Source organism: Oncorhynchus keta, chromosome 28, assembly GCF_023373465.1.
Source record: "Oncorhynchus keta strain PuntledgeMale-10-30-2019 chromosome 28, Oket_V2, whole genome shotgun sequence".
Classification (NCBI taxonomy): Eukaryota; Metazoa; Chordata; class Actinopteri; order Salmoniformes; family Salmonidae; genus Oncorhynchus; species Oncorhynchus keta.
The window spans coordinates 9,542,352-9,564,671 of NC_068448.1; the positions used below are offsets into that span (position 1 = coordinate 9,542,352).

General features: G+C 39.6%; 2 protein-coding genes across 51 annotated transcripts in view; one reads left to right on the top strand and one right to left on the bottom strand.

Moving 5' to 3' along the window:
• Positions 1-947: 947 nt before the first annotated feature.
• On the bottom strand, positions 948-17,870 carry LOC118375794 (peroxisome biogenesis factor 10-like). Of its 50 annotated transcripts, none has more exons than XR_008085012.1 (9): positions 17,534-17,870; positions 16,874-16,954; positions 16,319-16,734; positions 15,917-16,089; positions 3,521-3,659; positions 1,436-2,259; positions 1,337-1,362; positions 1,238-1,263; positions 948-1,164 (listed from the first exon to the last, which is right to left on the bottom strand). XR_008085012.1 is itself a non-coding variant. In XM_052484750.1 (6 exons), exons 1-6 carry the CDS (start codon positions 17,643-17,645, stop codon positions 2,194-2,196), a joined length of 987 nt encoding a protein of 328 aa, XP_052340710.1. In that variant the 5' UTR covers positions 17,646-17,870; the 3' UTR covers positions 948-2,193. The 50 variants fall into 50 exon arrangements, 1 of the variants encoding a protein (XP_052340710.1); XR_008085010.1 differs by having other exon boundaries at positions 948-1,197; XR_008085011.1 differs by lacking the exon at positions 1,238-1,263 and adding an exon at positions 1,271-1,296.
• A 1,158-nt stretch (positions 17,871-19,028) lies between these two features.
• Positions 19,029-22,320, top strand: part of LOC118378311 (1-phosphatidylinositol 4,5-bisphosphate phosphodiesterase eta-2-like) — a 295,453-nt gene continuing 292,161 nt past the window's right edge. Inside the window, exon 1 of the mRNA XM_052484176.1 lies at positions 19,029-19,150. The gene's annotated coding sequence lies outside the window, so the exon portion shown is untranslated. The remainder of the gene's footprint in view (positions 19,151-22,320) is intronic.

Sequence of the window (22,320 nt, forward strand, 5' to 3'; positions counted from 1 at the left end):
TCTCTCGATCCTGACTAGTCTCCCAGTCCCTACCGCTGAAAAACATCCCCACAGCTTGTTGCTGCCACCACGCTTCACTGTAATGATGGTGCCAGGTTTCCTCTAGATGTGATGCTTGGCATTCAGGCCAAAGAGTTCAATCTTGGTTTCATTAGACCAGAGAATCTTGTTTCTCATGGTCTTAGAGTCCTTTTATGTGCCTTTTGGCAAACTCCAAGTGGGCTATCATGTGGCATTTACTGAGGAGTGGCTTCCATCTGGCCACTACCATAAAGGCCTGATTGGTTGAGTGCTGCAGAGATGGTTGTCCTTCTGGAAGGTTCTCCCATCTCCACAGAGGAACTCTGGAGCTCTGTCAGACTGACCATCGGGTTCTTGGTCACCTCCCTGACCAAGACCCTTTCTCCCCCCGATTGCTCAGTTTGGCCGGGCTGCCAGCTCTAGGAAGTCTTGGTGGTTCCAAACTTCTTCAATTTAAGACTGATGGAGGCCACTGTGTTCTTGGGAACCTTCAATGCCCCAGATCTGTAACTTCGACTCAATCTTGTCTCGGAGCTCTGCAGACAATTCCTTCGACCTCGTGGCTTGGTTTTTGCTCTGACATGCACTGTCAACTGTGGGACGTTATATAAACAAGTGTTTGACTTTGTCCAATCAACATAATTTACCACAGGTGGACTCCAATCAAGTTGTAGAAACATCACGGATGATCAATGGAAACAGGATGCACCCAAGCGTAATTTCGAGTCTCATAGCAAAGGGTCTGAATACTTATGTAAATGAGGTATTTCTGTTTAATACAACTGCAAAAATGTATAAAAACCTGTTTTCGCTTTGTCATTATGGGATATTGTGTGTAATTAAACCCACAAGTAAGCATTTCCCTGTTAGTCTACAAATCATGTGAAAAATACAATTGTATTTGATTTAATGACAGTACATTGGGGTTTACAGTGTAAGTTTTTATTTTTTTTACCTTTATTTAACTAGGCAAGTCAGTTCAGAACAAATTCTTATTTTCAATGACGGCCTAGGAACTAGGTTAACTGCCTGTTCAGGGACAGAACGACAGACTTGTACCTTGTCAGGTCGGGGGTTTGAACTTGCAACCTTCCAGTTACTAGTGCAACGCTCTAACCACTAGGCTACCCTGCCGCCTCTACCCTCTAACCACTAGGCTACCCTGCCGCCTCTACCCTCTAACCACTAGGCTACCCTGCCGCCTCTACCCTCTAACCACTAGGCTACCCTGCCGCCTCTACCCTCTAACCACTAGGCTACCCTGCCGCCTCTACCCTCTAACCACTAGGCTACCCTGCCGCCTCTACCCTCTAACCACTAGGCTACCCTGCCGCCTCTACCCTCTAACCACTAGGCTACCCTGCCGCCTCTACCCTCTAACCACTAGGCTACCCTGCCGCCTCTACCCTCTAACCACTAGGCTACCCTGCCGCCCCAAATGAACCAGAAAAAAGAAAAAAAAAAATCGATATTTTTGTTTGTTTATCAAAAGTTGGCCGGCTAACTCATTGATCCTGCTTTGTAGTATACCCCTCTGTAGGCCAGAGCTAATACATCACTGATCCATGACAACAGCCTTAACGTAAACAATATACTAGCCGCCTTGTCAATAAAACACACGTTAGCGCAGTTGATTAGTCACTGTTTTAAATGTACACATTTAGATCAGTTACAGACTGATACAATCCAACATGATTCATATGCAAACCATTGAAACATGTATGATTGTTCAATATAGTGCACTGCATTACGTATTCTCATAAAATGTAGAAACAGTACATTATCAAAGAAATTTAAAAATATATAGCCATTACCTACAAATTATCCCAGTGTGTAGCCCTGCCACAGAATGATGGTGTCGAGGACAGTTTTGTACAGATCTTTACAATAATATTCTGTATACTGAAAGGTTTTTTCTTCTACAAAAACAATTAAATGCTTCACGCACACATTTTCTTTCATACTGGACATATCTTTCAACGCCCCAAAATAAGATTTCGAGCCATTCTCTAAGTGAGATGCTATTCAGATGGGACCTCAACAAGGGATAGCTAAACTCTGATAGAGTAAACAGTTGTGTTTAACGATTCAACAGTCCGATGTGGCGATCCAGTCATGTAGGAAGTGAGCCATATAATAAGAACAGCCACGTCAGAGGTTCTGCCTCTTCGGCTAGTAGTTCCTCAGGTAGACTAGTCGAGGAGGCTGGAACTTCTCACGACACAAAGGGCACTCCGTCTGTGGAGAGGAAGGAACAAATAGTCATGCACTACATCTAGCTTCTTTTCACCGATAGGCTGGCCAGGCGGAATCGCCGGCCCTCCGCCAGGCGGAACACCGACAGGCGGAACACCGCCCTCCGACAGGCGGAACACCGACAGGCGGAACACCGGCCCTCCGACAGGCGGAACACCGACCCTCCGACAGGCGGAACACCGACAGGCGGAACACCGGCCCTCCGACAGGCGGAACACCGGCCCTCCGACAGGCGGAACACCGGCCCTCCGACAGGCGGAACACCGGCCCTCCGACAGGCGGAACACCGGCCCTCCGACAGGCGGAACACCGACAGGCGGAACACCGGCCCTCCGACAGGCGGAACACCGACAGGCGGAACACCGGAACACCGACAGGCGGAACACCGGCCCTCCGACAGGCGGAACACCGACCCTCCGACAGGCGGAACGCCGACCCTCCGCTAGGCGGAACACCGCCCTCCGACAGGCGGAACGCCGGCCCTCCGCTAGGCGGAACGCCGGCCCTCCGACAGGCGGAACGCCGGCCCTCCGACAGGCGGAACGCCGGCCCTCCGACAGGCGGAACACCGGCCCTCCGACAGGCGGAACACCGGCCCTCCGACAGGCGGAACACCGGCCCTCCGACAGGCGGAACACCGGCCCTCCGACAGGCGGAACACCGACCCTCCGACAGGCGGAACACCGACCCTCCGACAGGCGGAACACCGACCCTCCGACAGGCGGAACACCGACCCTCCGACAGGCGGAACACCGACCCTCCGACAGGCGGAACACCGGCCCTCCGACAGGCGGAACACCGACCCTCCGACAGGCGGAACACCGACCCTCCGACAGGCGGAACACCGACCCTCCGACAGGCGGAACGCCGGCCCTCCGACAGGCGGAACACCGGCCCTCCGACAGGCGGAACACCGGCCCTCCGACAGGCGGAACACCGGCCCTCCGACAGGCGGAACACCGGCCCTCCGACAGGCGGAACACCGGCCCTCCGACAGGCGGAACACCGGCCCTCCGACAGGCGGAACACCGGCCCTCCGACAGGCGGAACACCGACCCTCCGACAGGCGGAACACCGGCCCTCCGATAGGCCAGCTAGGTGGAACATTATACCTCTCCAGTCCTGTCAGACCTACAGGTTAGAGGTAGTTTCTGGACTGTGCCACTGTTATAGTACCCCTTAAAGAGCGTAGCGTTTCATTCACATAATTAAATAGGACATAGAACAGTAGTCACCCTCTCACCTTGGTGTTGCACCACTCTGTGATACACTCCCAGCAGAACAAATGACCACATGGGGTGGAGGTCGAGTGTCTCCTCTCCTCTAGACACAGGATACAGCGAGAGGCACGGGGAGAGTCAGTCTCGTCTACAGATTGGGACCTAGACACACGGGTACATTTTAGAACTATACATACATGTGAAATTCATATGCTTACCTCAATATTCACATTGAGAAGAATGCATGGGGGCATGTGTGCATGTCAAGGAAATGTCCAACTTGAGGTGAAGATTTAACAGCAGCTTCGCAATCAAATTGTATCCGTCTGATGTAATTTGAACATCCTCAAATACTTCCTGTCACGATGGTGTTTCTATATTTTTAAAAACATATTTAAATCAGATTTTTCCACGGTTTTCATATTTCAAGTTATCACACATTTCATGGATTTACAATTTCAGATTACTTCATACATTTAGATGGGTCAAGTACGTTCAAGTTCATGCACATCTTTATATTGTTCAAATGCAGTGCTTCCCAGGGGACCCACCAACACCCAACTCCAATGAGAAGCTTGATGGAACCCCAGGACCAAGCAAGGTATATGGGATAGATATGGTATATATATGGTATATGGGATAGATATGGTGTATGGGATAGATATGGTATATATATGGTATATGGGATAGATATGGTATATATATGGTATAGGTATGGTATATATATATGGTATATGGGATAGGTATGGTATATATATGGTATATGGGATAGGTATGGTATATATATGGTATATGGGATAGATATGGTATATATGGTATATGGGATAGATATGGTATATATATGGTATATGGGATAGGTATGGTATATATATGGTATATGGGATAGATATGGTATATATATGGTATATGGGATAGATATGGTGTATGGGATAGATATGGTATATATATGGTATATGGGATAGATATGGTATATATATGGTATATGGGATAGATATGGTATATGGGATAGATATGGTATATATATGGTATATGGGATAGATATGGTATATATATGGTATATGGGATAGGTATGGTATATATATGGTATATGGGATAGATATGGTATATATATGGTATATGGGATAGATATGGTATATATATGGTATATGGGATAGGTATGGTATATGGGATAGATATGGTATATGGGATAGGTATGGTATATGGGATAGGTATGGTATATATGGTATATGGATAGATATGGCATATGGGATAGATATGGTATAGATATGGTATATGGGATAGATATGGTATATGGGATAGGCATGGTATATGGGATAGGTATGGTATATATATGGTATATGGGATAGATATGGTATATGGGATAGATATGGTATAGATATGGCATATGGGATAGATATGGTATATGGGATAGGCATGGCATATGGGATAGGTATGGTATATATATGGTATATGGATAGATATGGCATATGGGATAGGTATGGTATATATATGGTATATGGGATAGATATGGTATATGGGATAGATATGGTATAGATATGGTATATGGGATAGGTATGGTATATGGGATAGATATGGTATATATATGGTATATGGGATAGGTATGGTATATATATGGTATATGGGATAGATATGGTATATATATGGTATATGGGATAGGTATGGTATATATATGGTATATGGGATAGGTATGGTATATGGGATAGATATGGTATATATGGGATAGGTATGGTATATATATGGTATATGGGATAGGTATGGTATATATGGGATAGATATGGTATATATATGGTATATGGGATAGGTATGGTATATGGGATAGATATGGTATATGGATAGATATGGTATATGGGATAGATATGGTATATGGGATAGATATGGTATATGGGATAGATATGGTATATGGGATAGATATGGTATATGGGATAGATATGGTATATGGGATAGATATGGTATATATATGGTATATGGGATAGATATGGTATATGGGATAGATATGGTATATATATGGTATATGGGATAGATATGGTATATGGGATAGATATGGTATATATATGGTATATGGGATAGATATGGTGTATGGGATAGATATGGTATATATATATGGGATAGGTATGGTATATGGGATAGATATGGTATATATATGGTATATGGGATAGGTATGGTATATGGGATAGATATGGTATATATATGGTATATGGGATAGATATGGTGTATGGGATAGATATGGTATATATGGTATATGGGATAGATATGGTATATATATGGCATATGGGATAGGCATGGCATATATATGGTATATGGGATAGATATGGTATATGGGATAGATATGGTATAGATATGGTATATGGGATAGATATGGTATATGGGATAGATATGTTATATATATGGTATATGGGATAGGTATGGTGTATGGGATAGATATGGTATATATATGGTATATGGGATAGATATGGTATATATATGGTATATGGGATAGATATGGTATATATATGGTATATGGGATAGATATGGTATATATATGGTATATGGGATAGATATGGTATATATATGGTATATGGGATAGGTATGGTATATGGGATAGATATGGTATATGGGATAGATATGGTATATGGGATAGGTATGGTATATATATGGTATATGGGATAGATATGGTATATGGGATAGATATGGTATAGATATGGTATATGGGATAGATATGGTATATGGGATAGGTATGGTATATGGGATAGGTATGGTATATATATGGTATATGGTATAGATATGGTATATGGGATAGGTATGGTATAGATATGGTATATGGGATAGATATGGTATATGGGATAGGTATGGTATATGGGATAGATATGGTATATGGGATAGGTATGGTATATGGGATAGATATGGTATATGGGATAGGTATGGTATATATATGGTATATGGGATAGATATGGTATATGGGATAGATATGGTATAGATATGGTATATGGGATAGATATGGTATATGGGATAGATATGTTATATATATGGTATATGGGATAGGTATGGTGTATGGGATAGATATGGTATATATATGGTATATGGGATAGATATGGTATATATATGGTATATGGGATAGATATGGTATATATATGGTATATGGGATAGATATGGTATATATATGGTATATGGGATAGGTATGGTATATATATGGTATATGGGATAGGTATGGTATATGGGATAGATATGGTATATATATGGTATATGGGATAGGTATGGTATATGGGATAGGTATGGTATATGGGATAGATATGGTATATGGGATAGATATGGTATATGGGATAGATATGGTATATGGGATAGATATGGTATATGGGATAGATATGGTATATATATGGTATATGGGATAGATATGGTATATGGGATAGATATGGTATATATATGGTATATGGGATAGATATGGTATATGGGATAGATATGGTATATATATGGTATATGGGATAGATATGGGATAGATATGGTATATGGGATATATATGGTATATGGGATAGATATGGTATATATATGGTATATATATGGTATATGGGATAGATATGGTATATGGGATAGGTATGGTATATGGGATAGATATGGTATATATGGGATAGATATGGTATATATATGGTATATGGGATAGGTATGGTATATGGGATAGATATGGTATATATATGGTATATGGGATAGGTATGGTATATGGGATAGATATGGTATATATATGGTATATGGGATAGATATGGTATATGGTATATATATGGTATATGGGATAGATATGGTATATGGGATAGATATGGTATATGGGATAGATATGGTATATGGGATAGATATGGTATATGGGATAGATATGGTATATGGGATAGATATGGTATATATATGGTATATGGGATAGGTATGGTATATGGGATAGGTATGGTATATATATGGTATATGGGATAGGTATGGTATATATATGGTATATGGGATAGGTATGGTATATGGGATAGATATGGTATATATATGGTATATGGGATAGATATGGTATATGGGATAGATATGGTATATGGGATAGATATGGTATATGGGATAGATATGGTATATGGGATAGATATGGTATATGGGATAGGTATGGTATATGGGATAGATATGGTATATATATGGTATATGGGATAGGTATGGTATATGGGATAGATATGGTATATGGGATAGATATGGTATATGGGATAGGTATGGTATATATATGGTATATGGGATAGATATGATAGATGGGATAGATATGGTATATGGGATAGGTATGGTATATATATGGTATATGGGATAGATATGGTATATGGGATAGATATGGTGTATATATGGTATATGGGATAGGTATGGTATATGGGATAGGTATGGTATATGGGATAGATATGGTATATATATATGGTATATGGGATAGATATGGTATATGGGATAGATATGGTATATATATGGTATATGGGATAGATATGGTATATGGGATAGGTATGGTATATATATAGTATATGGGATAGGTATGGTATATGGGATAGATATGGTATATATATGGTATATGGGATAGATATGGTATATGGGATAGATATGGTATATGGGATAGGTATGGTATATATATGGTATATGGATAGATATGGTATATGGGATAGATATGGTATATGGGATAGATATGGTATATGGGATAGGTATGGTATATGGGATAGATATGGTATATGGGATAGGTATGGTATATGGGATAGGTATGGTATATATATGGTATATGGGATAGGTATGGTATATGGGATAGGTATGGTATATGGATAGGTATGGTATATGGGATAGGTATGGTATATATATGGTATATGGGATAGGTATGGTATATATATGGTATATGGGATAGGTATGGTATATGGGATAGATATGGGATAGATATGGTATATGGGATAGATATGGTATATGGGATAGATATGGTATATGGATAGATATGGTATATGGGATAGGGGTATATATATGGTATATGGGATAGATATGGTATATGGGATAGATATGGTATATGGGATAGATATGGTATATGGGATAGGTATGGTATATGGGATAGATATGGTATATGGGATAGATATGGTATATGGGATAGGTATGGTATATGGGATAGATATGGTATATATATGGTATATGGGATATATATGGTATATGGGATAGGTATGGTATATATATGGTATATGGGATAGGTATGGTATATGGGATAGATATGGTATATATATGGTATATGGGATAGGTATGGTATATGGGATAGGTATGGTATATGGGATAGATATGGTGTATGGGGTAGATATGGTATATATATATGGTATATGGGATAGATATGGTATATGGGATAGATATGGTATATATATGGTATATGGGATAGATATGGTATATGGGATAGGTATGGTATATATATATGGTATAGATATGGTATATATATGGTATATGGGATAGGTATGGTATATGGGATAGATATGGTATATATATGGTATATGGTATATGGGATAGATATGGTGTATATATGGTATATGGGATAGATATGGTATATGGGATAGATATGGTATATGGGATAGATATGGTATATATATGGTATATGGGATAGATATGGTGTATGGGATAGATATGGTATATGGGATAGATATGGTATATGGGATAGATATGGTATATATATGGTATATGGGATAGATATGGTATATATATGGTATATGGGATAGGTATGGTATATGGGATAGGTATGGTATATATATGGTATATGGTATATATATGGTATATGGGATAGGTATGGTATATGGGATAGGTATGGTATATGGGATAGATATGGTATATATATGGTATATGGGATAGGTATGGTATATATATGGTATATGGGATAGATATGGTATATATATGGTATATGGGATAGATATGGTATATATATGGTATAGATATGGTATATATGGTATATGGGATAGATATGGTATATATATGGTATATGGGATAGATATGGTATATGGATAGATATGGTATATATATGGTATATGGGATAGATATGGTATATGGGATAGATATGGTATATATATGGTATATGGGATAGATATGGTATATATATGGTATATGGGATAGGTATGGTATATGGGATAGGTATGGTATATATGGGATAGATATGGTATATATATGGTATATGGGATAGGTATGGTATATGGGATAGGTATGGTATATGGGATAGATATGGTATATATATGGTATATGGGATAGGTATGGTATATGGGATAGATATGGTATATATATGGTATATGGGATAGGTATGGTATATGGGATAGGTATGGTATATGGGATAGATATGGTATATATATGGTATATGGGATAGGTATGGTATATGGGATAGATATGGTATATGGGATAGATATGGTGTATATATATGGTATATGGATAGATATGGTATATATATATGGTATATGGGATAGGTATGGTATATGGGATAGATATGGTATATATATGGTATATGGGATAGATATGGTATATGGGATAGGTATGGTATATATATGGTATATGGGATAGGTATATATATGGTATATGGGATAGGTATGGTATATGGGATAGATATGGTGTATGGGATAGATATGGTATATATATATGGTATATGGGATAGGTATGGTATATAGGATAGATATGGTATATATATGGTATATGGGATAGGTATGGTATATATATGGTATATGGGATAGGTATGGTATATGGGATAGATATGGTATATGGGATAGATATGGTATATATATGGTATATGGGATAGGTATGGTATATGGGATAGATATGGTATATGGGATAGATATGGTATATATATGGTATATGGGATAGGTATGGTATATATATGGTATATGGGATAGGTATGGTATATGGGATAGATATGGTATATATATGGTATATGGGATAGGTATGGTATATGGGATAGGTATGGTATATGGGATAGATATGGTATATGGGATAGATATGGTATATATATGGTATATGGGATAGGTATGGTATATATATGGTATATGGGATAGATATGGTATATATATGGTATATGGGATAGGTATGGTATATGGGATAGATATGGTATATATATGGTATATGGGATAGGTATGGTATATGGGATAGATATGGTATATGGGATAGATATGGTATATATATGGTATATGGGATAGGTATGGTATATGGGATAGATATGGTATATGGGATAGATATGGTATATGGGATAGATATGGTATATATATGGTATATGGGATAGGTATGGTATATGGGATAGATATGGTATATGGGATAGATATGGTATATATATGGTATATGGGATAGGTATGGTATATGGGATAGGTATGGTATATGGGATAGATATGGTATATGGGATAGGTATGGTATATATATGGTATATGGGATAGGTATGGTATATGGGATAGATATGGTATATATATGGTATATGGGATAGGTATGGTATATGGGATAGGTATGGTATATGGGATAGATATGGTATATGGGATAGATATGGTATATATATGGTATATGGATAGGTATGGTATATATATGGTATATGGGATAGGTATGGTATATATATGGTATATGGGATAGGTATGGTATATATGGGATAGATATGGTATATATATGGTATATGGGATAGGTATGGTATATGGGATAGATATGGTATATATGGGATAGATATGGTATATATATGGTATATGGGATAGGTATGGTATATGGGATAGATATGGTATATGGGATAGGTATGGTATATGGGATAGATATGGTATATGGGATAGATATGGTATATATGGGATAGATATGGTATATATATGGTATATGGGATAGGTATGGTATATGGGATAGATATGGTATATATATGGTATATGGGATAGGTATGGTATATATATGGTATATGGGATAGGTATGGTATATATATGGTATATGGGATAGGTATGGTATATGGGATAGATATGGTGTATGGGATAGATATGGTATATATATATGGTATATGGGATAGGTATGGTATATAGGATAGATATGGTGTATATATATGGTATATATATGGTATATGGGATAGGTATGGTATATATATGGTATATGGGATAGGTATGGTATATGGGATAGATATGGTATATATATGGTATATGGGATAGGTATGGTATATATATATATGGTATATGGGATAGGTATGGTATATGGGATAGATATGGGATAGATATGGTATATGGGATATATATGGTATATGGGATAGATATGGTATATATATGGTATAGGTATGGTATATATATGGGATAGGTATGGTATATGGGATAGGTATGGTATATGGGATAGGTATGGTATATGGGATAGATATGGGATAGATATGGTATATGGGATAGGTATGGTGTATGGGATAGATATGGTGTATGGGATAGATATGGTATATGGGATAGGTATGGTATATGGGATAGATATGGTATATATATGGTATATGGGATAGGTATGGTATATGGGATAGATATGGTGTATGGGATAGATATGGTATATGGGATAGATATGGTGTATGGGATAGGTATGGTATATGGGATAGGTATGGTATATGGGATAGATATGGTATATGGGATAGGTATGGTATATGGGATAGATATGGTGTATGGGATAGGTACGGTATATGGGATAGATATGGTGTATGGGATAGATATGGTATATGGGATAGGTATGGTGTATGGGATAGATATGGTATATGGGATAGGTATGGTATATGGGATAGATATGGTATATGGGATAGGTATGGTATATGGGATAGATATGGTGTATGGGATAGGTACGGTATATGGGATAGATATGGTGTATGGGATAGGTATGGTATATGGGATAGGTATGGTGTATGGGATAGATATGGTATATGGGATAGGTATGGTGTATGGGATAGATATGGTATATGGGATAGGTATGGTGTATGGGATAGATATGGTATATGGTATATATATGGTATATGGGATAGATATGGTATATATATGGTATATGGGATAGATATGGTATATGGGATAGATATGGTATATGGGATAGGTATGGTGTATGGGATAGATATGGTATATATATGGTATATGGGATAGATATGGTATATGGGATAGGTATGGTATATGGGATAGATATGGTGTATGGGATAGATATGGTATATGGGATAGGTATGGTGTATGGGATAGATATGGTATATGGTATATATATGGTATATGGGATAGATATGGTATATGGGATAGATATGGTATATGGGATAGGTATGGTATATGGGATAGGTATGGTATATGGGATAGATATGGTGTATGGGATAGATATGGTATATATATGGTATATGGGATAGGTATGGTGTATGGGATAGATATGGTATATGGGATAGATATGGTATATATATGGTATATGGTATAGATATGGTATATGGGATAGATATGGTATATATGGGATAGATATGGTATATGGTATATATATGGTATATGGGATAGATATGGTATATGGGATAGGTATGGTGTATGGGATAGATATGGTGTATGGGATAGATATGGTGTATGGGATAGATATGGTGTATGGGATAGATATGGTGTATGGGATAGATATGGTATATATATGGTATATGGGATAGATATGGTGTATGGGATAGATATGGTATATATATATGGTATATGGGATAGGTATGGTATATGGTATATATATGGTATATGGGATAGGTATGGTATATATATGGTATATGGGATAGATATGGTATATATATATATGGTATATGGGATAGGTATGGTATATAGGATAGATATGGTGTATATATATGGTATAGATATGGTATATGGGATAGGTATGGTATATATATGGTATATGGGATAGGTATGGTATAGATATGGTATATATATGGTATATGGGATAGGTATGGGATAGGTATGGTATATATATGGTATATGGGATAGGTATGGTATATGGGATAGGTATGGTATATATATGGTATATGGGATAGGTATGGTATATGGGATAGGTATGGTGTATGGGATAGATATGGTATATGGGATAGATATGGTGTATGGGATAGATATGGTATATGGGATAGATATGGTATATGGGATAGATATGGTATATGGGATAGGTATGGTGTATGGGATAGATATGGTATATGGTATATATATGGTATATGGGATAGATATGGTATATGGGATAGATATGGTATATGGGATAGGTATGGTATATGGGATAGGTATGGTATATGGGATAGATATGGTATATGGGATAGATATGGTATATGGGATAGATATGGTATATATATGGTATATGGGATAGGTATGGTATATGGGATAGGTATGGTGTATATATATGGTATAGATATGGTATATGGGATAGGTATGGTATATATATGGTATATGGGATAGGTATGGTATAGATATGGTATATATATGGTATATGGGATAGGTATGGGATAGGTATGGTATATATATGGTATATGGGATAGGTATGGTATATGGGATAGATATGGTATATATATGGTATATGGGATAGGTATGGTATATGGGATAGGTATGGTGTATGGGATAGATATGGTATATGGGATAGATATGGTGTATGGGATAGATATGGTATATGGGATAGATATGGTATATGGGATAGATATGGTATATGGGATAGGTATGGTATATGGGATAGATATGGTATATGGGATAGGTATGGTATATGGGATAGATATGGTATATGGGATAGATATGGTATATGGGATAGGTATGGTATATGGGATAGGTATGGTATATGGGATAGATATGGTATATGGGATAGATATGGTATATGGGATAGATATGGTATATATATGGTATATGGGATAGGTATGGTATATATATGGTATATGGGATAGGTATGGTATATGGGATAGGTATGGTATATGGGATAGGTATGGTATATGGGATAGATATGGTATATGGGATAGATATGGTATATGGGATAGATATGGTATATATATGGTATATGGGATAGGTATGGTATATATATGGTATATGGGATAGGTATGGTATATGGGATAGATATGGTATATGGGATAGGTATGGTATATGGGATAGATATGGTATATATATGGTATATGGGATAGGTATGGTATATATATGGTATATGGGATAGGTATGGTATATGGGATAGATATGGTATATGGGATAGATATGGTATATGGGATAGATATGGTATATGGGATAGATATGGTATATGGGATAGATATGGTATATGGGATAGATATGGTATATATATGGTATATGGGATAGGTATGGTATATATATGGTATATGGGATAGGTATGGTATATGGGATAGGTATGGTATATGGGATAGATATGGTATATGGGATAGATATGGTATATATATGGTATATGGGATAGGTATGGTATATATATGGTATATGGGATAGGTATGGTGTATGGGATAGATATGTTGTATGGGATAGATATGGTATATGGGATAGATATGGTATATGGGATAGATATGGTGTATATATATGGTATATGGGATAGATATGGTATATGGGATAGATATGGTATAGATATGGTATATGGGATAGATATGGTATATGGGATAGGTATGGTATATGGGATAGATATGGTATATGGTATATGGGATAGGTATGGTATATGGGATAGGTATGGTATATGGGATAGATATGGTATATGGGATAGATATGGTATATGGGATAGATATGGTATATGGGATAGATATGGTATATGGGATAGGTATGGTATATGGGATAGATATGGTATATGGGATAGATATGGTATATGGGATAGATATGGTATATGGGATAGATATGGTATATGGGATAGGTATGGTATATGGGATAGATATGGTATATGGGATAGATATGGTATATGGGATAGATATGGTATATGGGATAGGTATGGTATATGGGATAGATATGGTATATGGGATAGATATGGTATATGGGATAGATATGGGATAGAATGGTGTATGGGATATATATGGGATAGATATGAGATAGAATGGTGTATGGGATATATATGGTATATATATGGTATATGTATGGTATATGGGATATATATGGTATATATATGGTATATGGGATAGATATGGTATATATATGGTGTATGGGATAGATATGGTATATGGTGTATGGGATATATATGGTGTATGGGATATATATGGTGTATGGGATATATATGGTGTATGGGATATATATGGTATATGGTGTATGGGATATATATGGTGTATGGGATATATATGGTGTATGGGATATATATGGTGTATGGGATATATATGGTGTATGGTGTATGTGGTGTATGTGGTGTATGGTGTATGTGGATGTGTATGGTGTATGTGGATATATATTGTATAGATATAGTATATGGGATGTATATGGTGTATGCGATAGAAAGGTATATGGGATAGATTTGGTAGCAGATTCTCAGTGTGACCAAGGCAGTCAGTGTTAATTATATTATTAAAACAGTGTCCTACTGCATTGTACCTGGAGGGCAGGTTCCTGTGTTGTCTCCACTCCTGCCGGGCTCTCTGTCTCTGACGGAGGTTGTTGAGTTGCAGGGCCAGCGTGAGGGCCAGCTGCATCAGGGAGATCACGCCCAGGAGCCTGTAGCTGCTCCGGATGTTGCCGTCGTCCCCCATTACACCACGTACCCGTAGCTAACCACCCAGGGAAATAAAGAATGGTGAGAAGCATATACTTTTATGGGCCCACTGTAACAAAGCGTTTCGCAACAGTAAACAAAGTTCAGCTAGTAAGAAAATGGACTGAAAAAGGGAGTGATAATTTGAACCTGTCCAAAAACACGTTTTCTTGTGTTGTTTTTCCCCCAATGCAAAAAGGTTTGCTACGGTACACTACTGAATAGGTTCTCACACAAATACCCACATAGCTCACTCCGGCCGTCCTCTTCCCCAGGTGGTAGAAGGCCCCGCTGATGTAAAACAAGGCCACATGCACCCGGTGGAGAATGGAGAGTCCCTGCTGGAGGGCCAACACGGCCGGCACACACGCCCTCCTCTGGGGCTCTGTCAGCAGCTCCAACGCCCTCCGGACCCAGCCTCTCATCCAGGCTCCGGGGCTCCAAGGACTGGCCACTGTTGCTCTCTGGATTCCCCCTCCCTGGCTCTCCTCCTCCCCCGCCTCCAGCTCATTCTCCAGGCACACCAGCAGCTTGTCCAGCAGGTATGGAAACAGGCTGTGGAGGAGCACCAGGGCTCCTCGTCTGACGCGCGACGGTACCCTGCGCAGAGTGGGGTCCACTTGGATGATACTGACATACTCCTCGCCCAACGTCTGGTACCCTGGATGACACGGGGAGGGACAGCAAGGATGTGTGGTTAGGTGGCATTAACAATGGATGCCCCTGGTCTGTCTTCGATGGAAATCGCCTGCCTGTCAGTTTTGAACACAGTATGGAGCTCCAGCCGTTTGTTTACCTACCTGAGAATGTGGTTAACCCATAGTATGCCAGGTCTGACAGGAGTTGGATCTCTTTTCTCCAGTGCAGCCATCTCTTGGACCCTGTAGGAGTAAAGAACAAAGCAGCTAGCTAGCTACTGTAAGAATAATAGCTATTATAATAGCTATTATAAAGCAGGATATTAGCTGATGCATTCATGGCTCTTGAAAACCCTTCTCTGCATGGCGGGTTTTAAGCAGTTACATTCGCCCACGTTTGGCTCCGTGGGAACTACAAATCCCGACGCGGTGTTTTAATGTTTAGAAACTTCAATATTCATCGTTTGTGAAACTGTTTTCGAAACATATCTTTCACGTCTGCAAGAAATACTCATATTTGTAAAGTTCCGTATTAGGTGTGTCGCTGCACTAACCCTAACTCTATAAAAGGTGTATAATGTTTTCTTCTCGTTGATATGAAAAGACACGTCCCTCATGGTTTCTAAAACAGTACAGCAAAACTTTCGCACCTTCCAGACCGAGCGTCTGGGCTCTTTAACAAACGTCCCCGGTAAAGAAGATAACTACTTCAGCGCCTTTTTGCCGATAGTAATGTTAACATTGAATGAAATGTGGCAACGCATTCATAGCTATGCTCTAAAATGGTCATGTAGGCTATAGCTGTGTATCCAGCCTACTTGCCTGCAAGAGTCTGGAAAGCTTCATTCGCGTTGTTCCTGAGACACTGTTGATAATATTCGTCCTTCTGACTTGAACGAATCAACTGTGGTTGGTTTGCACCGAGGAGAGGCATGGCTGGACGCCGAGTAGCGGAGCAAGGGCTCGGGAAGTTGGCACGACAGTTCCTTGAACAATACCTCGTCAATCCATGTCTACACAAACTGTCTGACTAAGACACTTTTCCAAACTTGTCACAGTTTGGCATAGTTATTTAAATGTTCATATTGCCTGCCTTGACACCTCTGTTAGCTAGTAGCTAAGTACACGGAAACACAGTTGACTTGAATGAAACAATGACAGCAGAATATACTTCTGGGGCCACAGCGCCGTGCGGTGGTAGGAGTTCTCGCGTCTACTTTCCTGTGTAATGCATCCGCGTAGCCTTGCGGCATCCGCGTAGCCTTGCGGCATCCGCGTAGCCTTGCGGCACCCGCGTAGCCTTGCGGCATCCGCGTAGCCTTGCGGCACCCGCGTAGCCTTGCGGCATTCGCGTAGCCTTGCGGCATCCGCGTAGCCTTGCGGCACCCGCGTAGCCTTGCGGCATTCGCGTAGCCTTGCGGCATCCGCGTAGCCTTGCGGCACCCGCGTAGCCTTGCGCACTGCACAAAACATTGTTGTAACCATTGATATATGTTCGTTTCTGCACTGGTGTAACAGTTACCAGTCTTTCTGGACTTTCATACTGCAGGTGAACTTGTGAAATGTAATCATATATTTTAGAACAATATTGGTATGGTAAGTGGTCACTAAATCTAGTAGAATTTATATTGATGGGTCTGCAACTCAAATGGTCTATAATGTATAATGCTTTATTTCATTGGGTTGAGGATGATTTTCTGCCACCACGCTTCACTGTAGGGCTGTGGTGTGGAATATACAATGCATAGAGATAGAGCTGTTTTATTTCTGTAATATTGATTATTTTGTATTATATTGTATCAATAAAATATGAACAGCAAAATGTGATTATCTTAAATCCCAAGTTAATTGAATGCTATCTGAAAATGCCACCGTCGTTAGACTTTTCCCCCCCATTGAATTCATTCATGATTTGTACACATCCTTTAGTTGTCCATGTTTTATTTGTTAACAGAAATGTCCCTCCCTAAGCTTCCACAGCTGGGGCACTTTTCCTAACTGGCTTGATAGTGGTTATTCTTCCTCCCTGTTTGTAAATTTCAGAACCAGTTTTTTTTGTCCCTTTTTAAATTCTGTTACCTGAACCAAGCTGAAGGGCGTTTTGCTAGGTGCTGAACACCTTCTCTGTCCTGCGGGGCAGTGGGCAGATAGCCTCTCTCAATAAGGAGAGCTAGACCAACACTTGGACAGTAATGAGTAGGGGGAAATAGTTGACTTTACAGGCAGCTGCAGACAAGGAAGTGGACTGTGTGTTTACAGTTAAGGAGGAGCCGCTGGCGTTCTCCCCTCCCCCCGTAAAGTTGTGAGATACTTGTGACTTCTTACAGATGGAGACTAGATGGTGCAGGGAGAGCACACTGCTTGTTGAGAGCACAGGATGGGACTAAACCACTGAAGTTCCTCCGGGGGATTCTCAGGTGCCTGAGTAGCCTACAGAAGGTAAGTCATGTCAGAATTCCTCTGTTGGTTTTATCAGCTCGGCATTCACTGCACTTAATTCATTGGAAGTTTGACGTGGCTACTAAACACTAACATTACCACACGTAACCAAATAAAGGACTAGTCTAAAACCTGTCCCACTTCAGTGTGGCCTCTTAGCCCCTGGCTCCAATCCCATCAAAACCACACAGAATTCCAGCTTGTATCCAACTTAAGCTCTTTGTAAATACATAGAATAGTAGAATATGAGTGAGTAGAGTTGTAGTGATCCCTTGGAGGTTCGCTGTTGACTGCTGCGTGAGTCATTGATCTTTATTTGCAAAAGCACAGGATCCTCAGGAGACCCCAAACAACACAATAAGGAAGGAAGCACTGGAGCCTGCAGCACCTGCCGGAGAGAGAGGACAGCTGCTTGTTACAATAGTTTCCTTAATGACCTCATGTGACATCTGCTTAGGATACATACAGTCATGAATTGCTTAACAGACACTTGGTATTTTATTAGGATCCCCAATTTAGCTGTTGTAAAAACAGCAGCTACTCTTCCTAGGATCCACATGAAACATAATACAGAACATTAATAGATAAGAACAACTCAAGGACAGAACTACATCATCTTTTTTTAAAGGCACAAGTAGCCTACATATCAATACATACACACAAACTATCTGGGTCAAATAGCCTACATATCAATACATACACACAAACTATCTGGGTCAAATAGCCTACATATCAATACATACACACAAACTATCTGGGTCAAATAGCCTACATATCAATACATACACACAAACTATCTGGGTCAAATAGCCTACATATCAATACATACACACAAACTATCTGGGTCAAATAGCCTACATATCAATACATACACACAAACTATCTGGGTCAAATAGCCTACATATCAATACATACACACAAACTAGCTGGGTCAAATAGCCTATCATATATCTGGGTCAAATAGCACATACATACATACACACAACTATCTGGGTCAAATAGCCTACATATCAATACATACACACAAACTATCTGGGTCAAATAGCCTACAGTACTGTGAAACCTATCTCTCTCAGGGTCAAATAGCCTACATATCAATACATACACACAAACTAGCTGGGTCAAATAGCCTCTCCATATCATATACATACACCCACAAACTATCTGGGTCAAAGAGCCTACATATTAATGCATTTACATCACAAGTGTGTCTATGTCTGTGTGTGTGTGTCATTGTGTGTGTCTGTGTATCAATGTCTACAAACAAACTATCTGGGTCAAATAGCCTACATATCAATACATACACACAAACTATCTGGGTCAAATAGCCTACATATCAATACATACACACAATAATGCAATAATGGCACTATATAATAATGTACGCTTTCTTGAGTTTGTTCTGGAGTTGGGGACTGTGAAAAGTCCTCTGGTGGCATGTCTGGCACACTTCTATTAGGTGTTGAGTAGTCTCTTTCTCTCAGCGGCTGTGGCAGATATGCATTACTGACCTACTTCTGTTTCAAGTGTTAAACAGACGAGGGGCTTTCCGAATCAGCCAGGCTGGTTGTGATGTCTTTTACAGGAGCAACGTCTCCAAGTGTCATAAGGTGACATGGCCATGCCCAGACAGACAGTCTCTCCTCAGGCAGTTCCAACAGAACATGGCCCCCTTAGGAAGGCTTAATGCATTTACATCACAGAGTGTGTCTGTCTATGTCTCTCTCTGTGTGTGTGTGTGTGTGTCATTGTGTGTGTCTGTGTGTATCGTGTCTGTGTCTTGTGTCTGTGTGTGTGTGTGTCATTGCGTGTGTCTCTGTGTGTGTGTGTGTGTGTGTGTGTGTCTGTGTGTGTGTCATTGTGTGTGTCATTGTGTGTGTCTGTATCTCGTGTCTGTGTGTGTGTCATTGCGTGTGTCTGTATCTCGTGTCTGTGTGTGTGTGTCATTGCGTGTGTCTCTGTGTGTATCTGTGTGTGTGTCTGTGTGTGTGTCATTGTTGGTGTATAGCGTATCTAGAACAGAGTGTCTGTGTATAATATCTGTATCTGTGTGTGTATCTGTACAGTCTGTGTGTATCTGTATGTGTCTGTATCCCTGTGTGTATCTGTGTGTATGTGTATCTGTGTGTGAGGATCTCGCCACGCCACCTGGTAGTAGCGACCTGTCAGGTGTCATGGGCCGCGCCGGAGATGCCCAACTGTGGAGAGGAGGGATCTGATGGTTCACAGTATCGAAGGCAGCCGATAGGTCTGAAGGATGTGTGTCTGTGTCATCGATGGTCTGAGGTTCACAGTATCGAGAGCCGAGTCTCAGTTGTGACTAGTCTGTATCTGATGTCTGTGTGTGTGTATCTGTACTGGTCTGTGTGTATCTCGTGGGATCTGTGTGTTTTTTCAGAAGGGGTGCATCTCTTGTGTCTGTCTGTGTGTGTGTGTCATTGTGTGTGTCTGTATCTCGTGTCTGTGTGTGTGTGTGTATCTGTGTGTATCTGTATCTGTGTGTATCTCGTGTCTGTGTGTGTGTGTCATTGCGTGTGTGTCATTGCGTGTGTGGTGTGAGCATGGTTAAGGCTAGGAAAAGGCTGTAGGAACATTCATAATTACAGTAGAAGTACTATGAACTACAGGAACAAAAAAAACAAGTAGTAGTTCCTCGAATGGCATAATTGTAAAACATATTTCTATATAGAATGAAAATCACAGAAAGCTACAACATAATATAACATGTACATGCGGTAAAGACATTTGGTGTCCCTTTGATGATGCCAACAGAATATTAACCAATAATAAACAAACAAAAAAGCTATACCTTCATTTGTAAGAAATATATTTCTGGACTGACCTTTTCTTGCCTGTAATTACTATATTTCCCTCTACCAATGTATGATATTGAGATATTATACTATTCTTGTTAGAGTTTGCATTGACCTTTCCAGTTACGGCGCCCTTCACGGTAGGGCCGTCGTTTCATGCCTGTTGCTCCAAATGTAGAGAGGAAAACAAAATCTGACTTGGAAACATGGCTGCAGGAAAGTTCCTTCTCAGACACACCACTGTGTTGTGTGTGTGTGTGTGTGTGTGTGTGTGTGTGTGTGTGTGTGTTTGTGTGTGTGTGTGTGTGTGTGTGTGTGTGTGTGTGTGTGTGTGTGTGTGTGTGTGTGTGTGTTTGT

Coding starts and splice junctions, on each gene's coding strand:
- LOC118375794 (XM_052484750.1), bottom strand. CDS start 17,645: ATGCCTCTCCTCGGTGCAAACCAACCACAGTTGATTCGTTCAAGTCAG. Junction 16,955..17,533: donor AGCTTTCCAGACTCTTGCAG/GCAAGTAGGCTG, acceptor TTACTCCTACAG/GGTCCAAGAGATGGCTGCAC. Junction 2,260..3,520: donor CAGAGTGGTGCAACACCAAG/GTGAGAGGGTGA, acceptor TCCTCTCCACAG/ACGGAGTGCCCTTTGTGTCG.